We start from the raw sequence: 16358 nt of genomic DNA, 5'->3' as shown, positions 1-16358 counted from the left end.
ACATTTTCCTTAAAAGTAGTAAGAATGTGCATGAATAAAGTATTCATCTTCTATATCACAGGAGCACATAATCCTCATCATTTCACAGCCTCAGAATTTTCAAAGCAGGCATTATAATCTGGTAATGAATATATCAGTAACATATTAATGAAACATCTAAATTCAAGCAATGTAACTTCCTGGTGAACCTTGCAGTATAAATTTGGTGCAAAGTACACCATGAAGTCATCAATTAAAAGACTTGAACAAAGAAAAGGAGTCCTAAAGAAGATGTATGCTTCTATGTAACACATTTTTAAGAAAATAAAAAGGTTAAAAACGAATGAGCTATACATTCAACTGAAGAACTTAGAAGTGGGCAACCCAGAAGAAGAATGAAAATAATAAATATAGGACAGAAATCAACAAAATGCGGGGGATCCCTGGGTGGCTCAGCAGTTTAGCGCTTGCCTTTGGTCTGGGGCGTGATCCTGGGGACCAGATGGGTTCCCATGTCAGGCTCCCTGCATCGAGCCTGCTTCTCCCTCAGCCTGTGTCTCTGACCCCTCCCACCCCCCTGTGTCTCATGAATAAATAAATCCTAAAAAAAAAAAAAAGGAAATCAACAAAATACAGAACAAGAACAAGAGAACATAAATAAAGCTAATGGCTATTCTTTAAAGAAAGCATTAATATTCATTATTCACTATAGTGCCAGTTTGTTTTATTAGTCCTGCAATCAATCTCTCAAGTCTAGATATTAACAAACAAAATGCAAATGATTCCATTTTAACTGTTCCTTTTCTTTAAAAAAAAAAAAAAAGGTAAGGTAACTTTGTTATTTTCCCTATGAAAGCCAAAATACTGCCTGGAACAGAACCTTTAAAAACCTGGGGGCCATCAGAGGATTATGGATATGTGACTTTAATACTTTAAATATAATTTTCAGCAATTTTTAGTCTACACTTTTCATTACCTAATTCTTTCACTGCTTAAGGTTATCTTCAATTCCAGCAGATGTGTTTATGACCAAGTAACAGTAATTCTGAAGTAAAATAGTATCTTAAATCAAATTTGTAGTAAAAAAAAACCAACCCACTAATATGATAGTTAAGTTACTGAATAATTACTATGCTGCAGACATGTTTGATTAGTTCACTTCATTTTCATGTTAACTATGAAATATGTTGCTTATCCTCATTAAGCAGGTAAGAAAGAGGACAAAGAGCTTAACTGATTCTGCTAACAGATGACAGAGCTAGAGCCCAAACTCAGTCTGATTTCCAGATTCATAGTTTTTTTTTATCATGTTGTTATTATAGCTATACACATTTGGTCTTAGGAAGAAACTGCAAATAGTCAAACCACTTAATAGCAGCGAATGTAAAGATTTAAGAAGCTCACCAACTGCTTGTTAGGATATGAGTGTGTTTATTGTAAGCTTCCTTCACATATTTGCATATTTGAAACTTGTCATAATAAAATGCTAAGGAAAAGAAACTTCATCAACACACATTTAAGTGGTATTTTAAGAGATGATACCAAAGAACTTTTAAGATCTGAAGGTTGCATTTCTCACACGCAAAAGTAAATATGAATTACCTAACTTAAATAAATAACTTCCACAGAAGTGATTTTAATATTTGTAAGGAAATGGCAGTCACCAGGCTAGATCAGTTGGATTGATAATATGGGACTTGGAATTATAACGAGTTATAAGGTTTTCTTTTTACTAAACAGTATTTTTTAGGGGTTCAAAGGAAATACGCCAAAAAAATTTATTGCATAGATTTTTTTGAAAAAGTAAAAAGAATCAAAGTATATAGAGTTGGAAAATGGGTTTCCCTCTTCATTTCAGGGTCCCACACAAGTGGATAAAGTAGTGGTACAGTTTTAGCTGGAATGTAAATTGGTACATCCACTGTGTGGATGTGGGGTCCTTAAAAAACTAAAACTAGGAATATACTAATAGAAAAAAAACAGAATACCACTACTAGATTTTTACTCAAAGAAAATGAAAACTGTAATTTGAAAAGATATATACACCCCTATGTTTATTGCAGCATTATTTAAAACAGACAAGATATTGAAGCAACATAAATATCCATCAGTAGATGAATGAATAAAAAAGCTGTCTCTCTCTCTCTCTTTCTCACACACACACGCACAGTGAAATATTACTCAGTCATAAAAAGAAAATTATATCTTGCCATATCTGACAACAGGGATGGACATATAGGGTATTATGCTAATGAAATAAGTCAGACAAAAACAAGTACCATATGATTTTACTATGGTATCTAAATAATTAAACAAGCAAGCAAGCAAACAAACAAAAAAAAAAACAGATTCATGAACAGAAAACAAACTGGTGGGTACCAAAGTGGAGGGAGTTAGAGGAATGGGAAAAATAGGTGAAGGGGATTCAAAGGTATAAACTTTTGCTTATAAAATAAGACACGGGGATGAAAAGTACAGAGAGAATATAGTCATTAATGTGTAATAATATTGTATGGTGACAGTGACTAAACTTATTGAGATGAGCACTGAGTATAGAACTGTTGAATCACTATGTTACAATACTAACACAACATTGTATGTCAACTGTACTTCAATAAAATTTTTTAAAAATATGTATCATCCCACTGCTTTCTCACCTCCAGGGTTTCTGATGAGGAGTACCATTGAATTTTATTAAAGATCACGTATGTGACTTGAAAAAAGAGTGGCACAGTTTAGATTAACAGCTTCCTTAAGGTGAAAGCCTCTATATGAAAGTCAGAAGATGGGGATCCCTGGGTGGCGCAGCGGTTTAGCGCCTGCCTTTGGCCCAGGGCACGATCCTGGAGACCCAGGATCGAATCCCACGTCGGGCTCCCGGTGCATGGAGCCTGCTTCTCCCTCTGCCTATGTCTCTGCCTCTCTCTCTCATTCTGTGTGACTATCATAAATAAATAAAAATTTAAAAAAAAGAAAGTCAGAAGATGGAAAGAAAAGAGAGGAATGCTATAGATAATTAAAACTGCTATGTTATCACTAAGATTTGCTGTTCAATAAAAACAAAACAGGGGCTAAGCACCAACATCCAGAAGAGTCAAATACTGATGAGGTTGTTGGCTGCCAGAATAGCAACTTTCACCCGAAGTTAAAGAGGAACCAAACCAAAACCAAACACACACCTTATTTATTAATGAGGACCCAAGATTCTGGCAAAGCAAGGTCACCTGAACCTGGAAATTAAAGCTGGAGTGTTAAACAAGAATAACCAAACATAAAAAAAATAAATAACCAAACATGTAGTATGTTAAAACTGATTATTTAAAAAGGCATCATAGTAAGGTAGAAGAACAAAAAGCTTTAGAGCCAGAAACATATGGGTTCAGATTCTACTTCCCAGTCATATACTACCTATACTAACTTGAACCAATTATCTTGTGGCCCTAATACTCAGTTTCCTCATCCAAAGAAAGGATCAATCAATCTACCATCACAAAGTTGTTTAAAGGTTAATTGAGATAAAGTTAGGTAATTACTTAGCATTGTTCATAATAGCCCTCAACTGAAGTTTTCTTTCCTCTTATGAGTTACCTGAAACCCATCCATTTTAATGGAATAGGTATGGAAGATGACAGATACTTTCATAGAAATTGGGAAAAGAGGGCAGCCTGGGTGGCTCAGCGGTTCAAGCGCCTGCCTTCGGCCCAGGGTGTGATCCTGGAGTCCTGAGATCGAGTCCCGCGTCGGGCTCCCTGCATGGAACCTGCCTCTCCCTCTCTCCCTCTGTCTCGTATATAAATAAATAAATTAAAAAAAAAGAAATTGGGAAAAGTTCTAAATCCAAAAAGCATGGATTCCAGGGGAAATTATGAAAAATTATTTCAAACAAATAAAAGCAGAAAAGCAGCTGTGGTAGACCAAATCTGGAGTCTGTTCCTGAGGCTGTTTCTTCTTTATCCTATCATTAAGCTACACTCAGCAACAATCCTTGTGAAAGCCTCCCATATTTCCAAAGTGTCTAGGACACAACAGAAAATGTAAGATGAAGTATAATTCCTAGGGTTCATAGTGATTTTGGAGACAACAGATGGTCATGATGATCCAAAATAATTAAGAAAAATATAAATCAGTAATTGTCTAGTTAGTAAGACAGGAAAGCATGCCACATATTTTATTTACAAAGAGATCCTTTGAAAATATTTATAATAAAATTATTTGAGAGAGAGAGAGGGAGAGTGAGAGAGAGAGAATGAGCAGGGGAAAGGGGGAGGGAGAAGCAGACTCCCTGCTGAGCCGGAAGCCCAATGCAGGGCTTGATCCCAGAATCCTGGGATCAGGACCCAAGCCGAAGGCAGACACTAAACTGACTTGAGATACCTAGGTGCCTCATAAAGTTAGTTTCTGATAATAAAATATCTATTGATGGTAAATTCCCTGCCCAGTGCCATATAGAAGAGGCATTGCTGTGTATCAATCTATGAAATGAAGATTTTTTTAAGATTTTATTTATCTCTCTCTCTCTCTCTCAAACACACACACACACACACACACACACACACACAGAGAGAGAGAGAGAGAGAGGCAGAGACATAGGCAGATGGAGAAGCAGGCTCCATGCAGGAAGCCCGAGGACGTGGGACTTGATCTTGGCTCTTGATCCTGGGACTCCGGGATCACGCCCTGAGGCAAAGGTAGAAGCTCAACTGCTGAGCCACCCAGGTGTCCCATGAAATGAAGAATTTTAAAATATATCCTTGAGCTTTTATATTTGACATCATGGAGAAAAACCGTGTTACTCCTCAAACATCCTTTATGTCATAAGCAGAGATAGACTATTACAGCAATAAAACAACATTTTGTATTTGCTTGCTATAGGTTTTTTTTAGACTACATTTTAAAAATTATTTTTTATATTTCATTTATTATCTTGGTTAGCCCAAGCTAAAATTCATTTACTTTCATTCTCTTTCAATTTATCCTCTTGACTTAGGTTCTCCAGTATAGGCTGAAGGAGCTAGAAACTCAACAGAAACAAATCAGCAAATAAAATACTCTTAGAATTTGAAAGCTAGAAAATATTCTAGGTATTATGACATCAGAAAAAAAAATCGAAAAAGTTTTGTTGGATGAATCTACAGCAAACTGGGTAAAATTGCCTATGACCCAGTAATATTAAAAAAAAAAAATCCCACTTGGTCTGTTAAAGTTCCCCAAATGCCAAATTACCTGTTACCAGAGCCCCAGTACCGTACCTATGATACGAGGTACTGGGGCTCCAGGTTTTTGGGAGTGTCATGGGAGTAGATTTTTTTTTTTAAAGACATGCTGAAATTAGGCTTTGGCCTAAGTATACAGCTAAAGCATGTTTCTCCATTCGGCCTTGGCCTGCTTCAAGTCATTTCTGGATCATGCATATGACATGACTGGCAATTAAATGATCCTTAGGTTAGTTACTATTATAACTTATTAGTAGAGTGGGTCATATATATTAAAAAAGCCATGTCATCTGGGTTTACTATTAGTATCTGAATATCCATTTTCCAAGTTAAGATGGTATTTTAGGTATAACTTACAAGAATCTCATGTGCTTTACATATTGAAATTTTATCAATTAGTTCAAGTAAAAATGTACATTAATGAAGAAAAAATGTGCAATTAATGATTACAAAAACCGTTTTATGTATAAAAGAAACTAACGATCTTCAAACAGCCAAGTAGAAAACCAGAGTAATAATGAGAGAGTAATTATTGTAATTATGTAGAGCTATTGATTTTTTTTAAGATTTTATTTATTTATTCATGAAAGACACAGAGAGAGAGACAGAGGGAGAAGCAGGATCCTCACAGGGAGCCTGAGTGGGACTCAATCCCCCAACTGGGATCATGCCCTGAGCTGAAGACAGACATTCAACCGCTGAGCCACCCAGGAGTCCCTAGCTATTGATTTTAAGAAAAATACTATAGACCGCTTACGCTGACAAAGGATTATAAAAATTTAAATGAAAAATACAAAACGGAATAATAGAAATTTTATCATAATTCTAACTATTCAATTATTTGGCATTCTAATGATTCACAATATTATTTTTTTATTCACAATATTAAAGAAAATAACTTCTAAAGAAGATTTTAAATTATTTAACCCCATGAATCTTTCAAGAAGAAATCCTATTTGAGAATTCACATCTTTTGTGAATGAATTAAAAACACAATAACTGTTACATCAAAATTTCATGAGAAAAAGCTCTAAAGTTATATGTAATATAATCAATCATCTTTGCTCTAGATATTTAAAAAAAATACTTAAAAATGAAAATGTTAGAGGAAAAAAAGTTCCCCCAACTATCCTGTTTTCCACTAATCTCAGTTGAAAGTGACCCTCTATGATGTGCATTATAGTAGTTATGGGAGTAATTTAGTAATAGGCAGTGCTGAGAAATTATCGCTTCACTGGAATGTCTTATTTTTAAAATAGACCAACATTTCTAATAATTATAATAATTTAAGGGATATTTCAGATTTATTCATATTACAGAAATATAATCTATGATGATGATACTAACTTTAGTCTAAGGTTTGGTTAAATGCTGGTTTTGACACCTGGATATCTGGTATTTTAAAAAAATGTATATTTGGTAAATATGTATATATACAGCCAAAATATATAGGTATTTCCTACATAAATGCATTATTCAGTTCCATTTTTGTTTGCTTACATAAAACATAATTTTAAAATAGACTCCTATGCATGCCAAGGATGTAGAAATCAACCCACAAGCTCCTTTATGGGCCAAAGAGTAGCCTTTACAAAGAACTCAAGCCTCACACACAAAAACCAGTGATCTAATATTTTATTGTCAACTGCCAGTCATCAAGGAAAATCCAAACAAAAGAGGTGTTGGTTCTTCTGATCTCTTATGTATCTTCAACAAATTGTCTAGTAGGTTAAAACTCAGATACAATGGAAGAATTCTTGTTTTCCATAGCTAAAAATGTGCAGTTAGCTAGATTTAACTGATTTCATACTCTTTTAAGAATACATGAAAAATCAATATTCTTTATACATTCAATTTTTTATCTCTGAGGATTTAGAAAAACTCTTGTCATATAAGATGAATTTACAACAAAGTAGACTGAAGTTGCCTGGGATCAGTAATATCTAAAATGAAAAAAAAAACCCTAACCCCCCTTTAATTTTCTTTTTTTTTTTTTTAACTTGTTCAGAGAGAGAGAGAGAGAGGCAGAGACATGGGCAGAGGGAGAAGCAGGCACCATGCGGAGAGCCCGATGTGGGACTCGATCCCGGGTCTCCAGGATCACGCCCCGGGCTGCAGGCTGTGCTAAACTGCTGAGCCACCAGGGCTGCCCCCTAACCGCTTTTTAAGTATCCAATATCCCAATCCAGCATTTGGTGTCAGATTTACTACCTTAATGAAATAACAGTGGCAGGGGAAAGAGTACAAAACCAAATGCTATTAGATACAGACTGTGGTAAATAGTTATTTACCCTCTGTTTTCTAAACTATAAAATGAAGATACAAATATCTGTTCTGTCTACATGGATCAAATGAATTAAAGTATATGAATTATAAATAGCAATATATGGGGGATCCCTGGGTGGCTCAGCAGTTTAGCCCCTGCCTTTGGCCCAGGGTGTGATCCTGGAGTCCCAGGATCGAGTCCCGTGTTGGGCTCCATGCATGGAGCCTGCTTCTCCCTCTGCCTGTATCTCTGCCTATCATGAATGAATAAATAAAATCTTAAAAAAAAAATAGCAATATATGTAAAATATTGAGTATCATGAGTTCTAAATCTAAGTTCTTTTTTTCTATTACTTTTATAAATAGATTGTTAATGATTTTTATGTGGTTTTATAATCTTAATGAATAAACTTAGGATTCCCTTTAAACACTCCTTGGGACTTGCTTGGGTTATCTGCCACTCAAAAATGTGGGTGTATAATTTATGAATGTTGAAGTATTTAAGAGTTCATGTAAAGTAGTAATGTTAAGCCATGAACTCACATTAAAAACAAAACAAAGCATGGGCGCCTGGGTGGCTTTGTTGTTTAAGTGTCTGACTCAATCACAGCTCAGGTCTTGGTCTCAGGGTCTTAAGTTCAAGCCCTGCACTGAGCTCCATGCTGGCATGGAGCTTTCTTAAATAAATAAATATATATATATATATATATATATATATGTGTGTGTGTGTGTGTATATATATAAAGCTATTTTACATTAGAGAAAGGTTGCTCTTTGCCAAGAGTAATGATAATCTGCTAAAACTGCTTTTGCAAAGGTCATCCAATGACTGCTGAGTTGGTACACAGCATCAGTAGTCAAATAACACCTCCCAGGACCCAAACACCTCAAAGAAGACACTAGAAATAGGAACATCCTCAAAAAGTTCAACCATAATATCAAAATAAGATGAACCAAAACAGAGATGAGCAAGTCAGATACACAGGACCAAGTAAAAGATGACTAAATTTAAGATATTAATATGCAATGAAAAGAAATGTACTTATCAGAAAGAAGGACTGGTTAGCAATAGAAAGGATGAAAAAAGAAAGGTGGAGAGACAGAGATATGGCCAGTGTCCACATAAGTACTGCCCAGGACAGTGGATATTCTGTAAGACTGATAGATGCAAGTAACTGCTTGGCAGATACATTATGAAAATGGAAAAATCACTGTATCAGAGCCTGATGCCATTTAAAATTCCAGTTATTTACAATCAACTCCTTCATTCTAATTCCATGCTCCTGTTCATTAGGCAATTCTTGATAATTTGGTTTTCCATGTAGCATTCTACATGGAGAGAATACCCTCCCTGATACAAATATCTAGTCCTCATTTTATGTGACTGAATTGGTATTCTGATACACACACACATATTCTCCTGTGATAAGGATGTCTATCCTTGATTAAAATATAGGCTCTGGTATCAGATTACTTGAGTTCCCACTGATTACTTTGCAGCCTTGGGAAATTCATCAATCTCTTACTGTCTGTTTCCTCATTTGTAAAATGGGGGCTGTTGTGTAGCGCTGTGATGAAGATTAAATGCAGTCATCTGTGTAAAGCACTTAAAACAGAACCTGGTATATATTAGGTACGATGTAAATGTAAGCCACTGTTAACTACTTTTTAGCATGAATTAGTATCTCCAAGTCTGATCAGCTCTGAGACTGAGCAGTTTCTGAATCTGAAAAACTGAAGCGAGGCCACTAGGCACATCGAAGCACAAAAGAATATTCTGACAGCTGTAGACTGACTGGAGCCTTGACCTGGTAAATTCAAGGCCTCAGTTTTTTTTGGAAACCAGATCATCTGTCTGTCCAGGTAAAAACCTGACTTTATCACGTAACAAAGGGTCACAAACTCAAATGCCTACTATGGTGGGGCAAGTCACTGTATGAGGAGACCTCAGGTGCTGAGTTTGCAAAGAAAATATCAGTGAAAAGACTGTGGAGGATGAAGAACACAAGTCAAGTCTAATAGCATTCACACACAAATATTTTTACAACATCCTATCAGGCAAACACAATGTGGACATATTTTAGGCATGAAGGCCAGCTGCTTGCAAACCCTGAAGCACTCTTTCATTCATGCTTTTAAAGGTCCTAATTTAGGATATCCTGTGGCCAATTTTCAACCCTTTCATCTGCTCTGTGATTGTCCCTTCTTTGAAACTTTCTCCTTCCTTGGCTTCTAGAAAACTTCTGTCTTCTTTATGGTCTACTACACCTATCACTTTATGGTCTACTACACAAAATGATCTCATCATTTTGACTAACATCTTTGCTAAAAACTCTCAGATCTTTATCTCTGGTTCTATTAACTCTAAGAAATATCTCATGAATTTTGCCTTTTGTCTGCTTTCTCATTGCCAATGCTTTTGATCAGGTCCGCTACCCAATTTCTAGACTTTACACAGTAGCTTTGACTCATTCCTTTTTTTTTTTTTTTTGGACTCATTCCTTTCTTTCATACTACACATCCATCAGAAAATCCAACTGGTTCTATCTCCAAACCATATCCAAAATCCAACCATTTTCACCTCCCTGGCCTAAACCATCATCACTTGTCACTTATATTACTATAAGCAACTTCCTTTTTACCATTCCTTTACCACAGCATGATCCCGCTCCTCCTCTGTTCAAATTCTTCAGTGGCTCCTGTACAATTCAGAGTGAAATCCAAGTTGCTTAAAATGGCTTTACAAGGCACTACAGAATTGCCCCTGTTGCCCATCTAACTTCATCTCCTACTTCTCTCCCCCTTGCTCATTCTTTTCTCTAGCCACACTACTCCCTTGTTTCTTTCTTAATTACACTAGTCTCGTCCTGGGTTCCAGGCTTTTTTCACCTTTTGCTCCCTTTATCTAGAATGCTTTTCTTCCAGACATTCTGAACCTGGATTGCTCTCTCATTTCACGATTTTGCTCAAAGGTTACTTTTTCAGTTGAATGTTTCCCTAAATATCTATTTAAAGTGGAAATACCATCCCTGAACCCATAGGATATGCCACCTCCCTTTCTACTTTATCAGCATTGAACACATTTGTTTTTCATGTTTATTGTCTCTTTCTCCAAAGAACATATAAGCTCCATTAGGTAAAGGATTTTTTTCTTTACTGCTGTCTTCCTGAAGTCCAAAACAAACATATATTAAATATTAGGTGCTTAATACTTAATGTAAATTATTGAAAGTTCCCTAACTTGTCTTCCTTATACTGATCTCCCTTTCTGTAGTTTGCCTCCACCTAGCCCCTTAGATATCATGCCAAAAATTCATCTGAACATTCTCCTGTTTAAAAAACTGATGAGAGGAGCACCTGCCTGGCTGCCTCAGTCAGTTAGAAGAACATGTGACTCTGGATCTTGGGGTTGTTTGAGCCCCACGCTTGGTATAGAGATTACTTAAGTAAATAAACTTTAAAAAAAAATTAAAAACTTTGATGAGATCTTTATATCATACAGGGTCAGATCCCTAATTCACCGAAGCCTTTTCCTCATTCCCCAAAATACGTTGTACATGCTTCACATACTTTTTTTATCCTCTCTGAAGCCATTATGCCATTTCACATCTTCATGTTTTTCATATACTTGAATCTGCTTAGCCAAACTTTTACTCATCCTCCAGATGTAGCTAATTCCATGATGCCTCCCTGAAACCCCCACCTATGTCACCACTGCACTCAATTTATATCTTTATTACAGTACTAGTGCTATAACTATGTATTTACCAGTCTGTTTCTCCTACTACATGATAAGATCCTAGAGAGCAAATCCCAGTGCTTAACACTATATACTTTGCACAGAAGTCTGCTGAATGAAAATCTAATCAATGAAAATTTAAAAGTAAATGAAATAGTATACTTAATGAAGGACTAGGAAAAGAAAAATGTCTAATAAGAGTCAAAGTGCTTTCCCACATCAAATATGAACATGATGTTCACCTTGGGTTTTTTACATTTGCTAAAGAAAAGCTCATTTTGATAGTTTTAACAATAGTCAAATTAGTAGATTCGGGAGTAAAAAATAAACTGATAGAATTTAAGTTTTGCAAGATGAACAGAGTTCTTAAAGATAGGTTGTACAACAATGGGAAGGTACTTAACACTACTGAACCGTCCACTTACAAATAGTTGAGATGTAAATTTTACACGTGTATTTTACAGTTAAAAATAAATTCATTAGTAGCCCACTGAGAGGAGGCATTTGCTCAAGTACACTAATTTATAAACCATGTATTTTATAGAACACAAGTGAACTCTAATGTGAAATAAGGCATTTGCAATCTTTTGAATTAAAATTACTGACATTAAAGTAGGAAAGAAGATTGAATATCACCTAGTTCAACTACTTTATTTCACAAATAAGAAAAATAATCATGGAAAATAGAAAAATATCAACCAAGTTAGAGGAAAAATCAGGATCAAAACCTAGGTTTTACTGAGAACGTAGGGCTCTCTTAAATGTACATTACAATTTCTAACAATTTAGAAAGTTAAAAGCTAGAACTTATTGTATTACATCCCCATGCAAACATAATGAAGAGTGAAAATAATACTACAGGTAGGAGTTTGCATACCTGGGCCTCTTATCTAGCCCCTATTCTGTGGGATCTTGTAGACAAGTTACTGAGCATCGTAATAGTATACAACCTCATGGGATTAATGTGAGAATCAAAAGAAAATCCTGCTACAAATGGAAAGTGTAATCAGTGTCTCTGTCATCATCCCTTAATTTTCCAGTGTAGTCTCTTGGCAATGTTTCAGTCATTATGTGCTGGGAGTGGGAGGAGAAAAAACTACTATGATTCTGACTAGTTGGGAGTTTTGTTTTTGTTTTATACGAGGAAGGAAAGTGGAGAGAGGAGGGAAAGAAGGTCAGAAAGTCATTCATAATCGGCAAAGAATAACCTCTCACGGAATAATAATATATAGCTCTTACCAATTAAAGACTCTCAGAATCACAAGCTCTTATATTACTCATGTTAAAATTATTCTTCCCAGTACAGACCCTGTAAACCTTTTTACTTTCAGCATATTTCAGAAAATTATGTAATAGTTACTTAGGTGTATATTTGTCTGTCCTACCCTACTGTACATGTGTCCAAACAGGGACTCCTAGTGTTTAGCCTTTAAAAGTTGTTTGTGTATTGTTTTAACTGGGTCATCATCCAGTGAAATATAAAGCTAGGTGGCTGAAGTTGTACCTAACAGAACTGGATGAAAGAGAAGAATTGAATGAAAAGAGACACAAGAATTTTATCTCCCTTTGGCTTCCCCCAACTCCTTCTCCACCTCTACTCTTGATTTCTCAGATCCTACCCACCTCTACCAATATTCTGTATATCCACAAATTTATTTATGGGTATTGTTATATTAGTAACACATAAAAATACCGTATTTTCACTCTAGGCATGAAAATATTTAAAGTATTTTTTGAAAAATGGGTATTTTTTGAAAAAGTAACCTCATTTGGCAAACAAATCTTGTGCAAAATGTTCATCATACAAAACATGTGCAAGTAAAATTCAATTTTTTTAAAGAAAAAAGAGCTCCTTTTGTGAATTTTAATTTAAAATCTCATTCTGATGTAAGTTATAATAGTAATACTTTAATTCATATACAGTAGTTGTAAATAAAAATCATATATTCAACTTTTTCCTCTATATTCACAGTATGCCTTAACTTTCAAAAATGTCAGAAAAAGAATATCCTCGAAACAATGCCTGGCTCCACATACTGGGAATTCAAATATATCTTCACATAATTCACAGAAACTTGTGTTATAGCAGAAAATAGTTATAATATGGAAGCACAGAATTATTTCAGGATTCCATAGACTAGTCTGTTTTTCCCTACATTTCTTAAGGATCACTATCTATTAAAAATAGATTACCACAATCTTCCCCTAGAGATTCTGATTCAGTAGCTCTGGGCAAGACAAAAATCTTTATTTCTTAAAGTGATCTTGATGATTAGCTAAGATTGTAAAACATTAATCTAGTATAGTTATTCTCAATTTGGCACATGTTGATAGAAATGATAGCAATATTTAAAAAAAAAAAAACTTTCAGGAGGAGGATGAAATACACTGACCTTGTAAGAACTTGAAAAACTCTTGCAGAACCCTCTTATCAATAAAGAAACTAGGTTTGCTCAAGTTCACAAAGCTAAGTGGTAGCAAAGCTGGAGCCAGACCATTTCCTGACTCCCAGTTCACTTTGTTTTTTGATGTTATTGTTTTGCTTTTTGTGGTTGAAAAGAAAAACGTGTCAAAGTTAAATCATCTCTTTTTGCCTCAAAATAGTATCATCATTTAACAACTGAGTAAATTAAAATGAAGCTTAGCTTTTTGTTTCAATAATCACTAGTAAATATTATTTTCTTGGTCTTAAAACAAAAAAGGCTAAAACCACTATTATGTAATCTTTAGTTCTTAGTTCTAAGTGGTTAATAAATCCTACAAAAACTTCTTTAAAAAATTTTTTTAACTTCTAATTTGGTATTTCAAAATTCCAAATTCTTTTTAAAGTCTGACATCACAGTTCCTTACTGGCAAAGTTATTGCAATACCTGAATTTGGTGACATGTTTCCTCATTACACAGAATGCCTAATTCTACATATTGAAGCTGCTTTGTAGACAGAAAACACATTTCCTTCTGCCATACAAAATAATGAACTTTAGGCTGCATTAGTCCAAAACCCAGTCATTGGTTTGTCCACAGATACTCAGAGTGGGAAATTCAGAATAGGAAATTTCTCAAAACATTAGTTAGCCGATTCCAAGAATTCTGTCATTTTAGTGACAAGATAATGTAAAATAATCATGAAAGATACATCAAGTGCAAGCTTATGTAGCCATAATTTTAAAGAACTGTTTTTTACTTCATAAAAAATTACTGTTACGTTTAATTGACTTGCCTTCTGGAGATCTACTTTCATTACTAGGATATTAAAATTGTTGAAGTATTTTTATCACTCTCAAGGTTGCCAAATGTTTAGATATTTCAAATTTCGGTGATGTTTGTTATTTCTACTTGTGAGGTTAACAAAAAAAAAAAAAAAAAAAAAAAAGTGCTTATAATGCTTCGCCAGAAGCACATCACATTACTCCACAGGTAAAACTTGAGCGATCTGTACCTAAGTTCACGCTACAATATATACTTTTGATCACTTCTAGTCACAAAATAGGAATTTCCTATTTCTAAATATTCTAAATAAGAATCAGATGCCACGTATTTTATTCCAGTAATTTAATGAACTAAAGCCCTCTCTGTCTTTACGACTAAGGTAGATAGCAATGTAAATTAAAAACCTAACCAAACTAAGTAGACTACTTGCGCTTTTCAGAATATGAAAATACCCCCCAAAGCACTAAGAGGAACCAAGAATGGGCCCCTTGAGCCACAGCAAAAATATCATAATCTGCCTTAAATGTTCAAATCACACACAGTATTTAGAAAACGCAGCTAGGTGGGATAAGCCATGGAGTTTGTACTTTTAGGAGAAAGCTGTGCTACACTAAGGTTCGCAAAGCCTAAGTACTTTGTGTTAACGTTTTTAATTCGAGACTCTTCCAAATTCCGAGGACTAAGACTATATAAATAAACACATGGCCTTTGGGGGTTGTCTAAAAGATCCCCCCACCCCCGAAAAAAAAAAAAAAGTTTATTTTTAGAAGTGTGCTAGGGCAGGAGTCAACTACACCACCAGCTATTACAAATTCCGGGCTGGTCCCATCTGGAAGCGCACGGCGGACCCTGCGCTGGGAGAGGCTTCGCTTCAGCCCGGCTGGACCGCAGCACCGAGCCAGCACGCGGGAGGCGCCGGGCGCGGACCGAGCGGCAGACGGAGCCGGCCGGGGGCGGGGGGCTCGCACGTGCCGGCCGGGGGCGGGGCCGGCCGGAAAGGACCCCGGCGCGGGGAGGCGGGCGCGGGCGCGGGCGCGGCCGGGCCGACCTCCCCCGCGGCCGCCAGCCTGGGCTTTACATAAGGGCGCACGTCATGGAACTGAGGGAGCCACACAGAGACGTCTAAGTCATGCAGGAGGCGCGCGGCCCCGGCCCGCTCCCGCCGCCCCAGACCCCTCCTCTCATCCGACAGAAAGACAGACAAGAAGGGTTCCCGACCTGTCGTGCCCTGCATGTTCAGAGTCTGTCATGTTTGGTCAAGAACGGGGCGGGGCTGGAGGACAGGTCTGCGAGGCCGGCGGCGGCGGGGCGCGGGGAGGACCCCTGCGCCGCCTGCGGGCACCTGCTCCCGGCCGCCGCCGAGAGGTGACGAAGTGGTAAAAACTCACGGTTACTAGTGAGCGACACAGACACAGACTTTCCAGTCTATTAACAACCACGCCAGAGAGATGGGGTTCTAACTGCAAACACTGGGCAACGGCCCCGCGCTGCCGGCGCTGCCGCTTTAGTCTCTATTCGCCGCCGGTGGCTGAGGCTTGGGAGCGGGCGGGCGGGCGGCGTGCAGCGACGCGGGGATTTGGACACTGGCCGTAACGGTGATTTCTCCTCACCAACATGGCGGCACCCGAGACAGGCGGCTCGATAAAATGGCGCCTGCCGCAACACCTAGCCCGGGACTAAAGGGCAGGAGAGATTCCTCCGCGTGCCGCGGCCCTCGGCCGGCCCGCCGGGGCCGAGCGCGTTGCCCATTGGAGGAGGCCGCCCGTCAATCACCGCCAGGGGCGGGCCCCCGTCCTCGTCTGTGAAGCGGCGGACGCGGCAGCGGCAGCCCGCTGGCGGGGCCGGGCGGCGCCGGAGGTAGAACTGGGCGGGGGAGGCGGCCTGCGGGCCCCGCGTTGTTGCTCCGCGCCTCCGGGCCCGGCGCGGCGTGCCCGGCTGAGGGACGGCCTGAGG

General features: G+C 37.6%; 1 protein-coding gene across 1 annotated transcript in view; it reads right to left on the bottom strand.

Moving 5' to 3' along the window:
- ZC3H6 (zinc finger CCCH-type containing 6) overlaps nt 1-16058 on the bottom strand; it is a 68893-nt gene extending 52835 nt beyond the window's left edge. The window contains exon 1 of the mRNA XM_055327539.1: nt 15624-16058. Within this exon, the coding sequence (XP_055183514.1) occupies nt 15624-15655 (32 nt within the window). The 5' untranslated portion in view covers nt 15656-16058. The remainder of the gene's footprint in view (nt 1-15623) is intronic.
- Nucleotides 16059-16358: the final 300 nt, after the last annotated feature.

Source organism: Nyctereutes procyonoides, unplaced genomic scaffold, assembly GCF_905146905.1.
Source record: "Nyctereutes procyonoides isolate TBG_1078 unplaced genomic scaffold, NYPRO_anot_genome, whole genome shotgun sequence".
NCBI classification, from domain to species: domain Eukaryota; kingdom Metazoa; phylum Chordata; class Mammalia; order Carnivora; family Canidae; genus Nyctereutes; species Nyctereutes procyonoides.
This window is presented reverse-complemented; position numbering and strand designations above follow the sequence as displayed.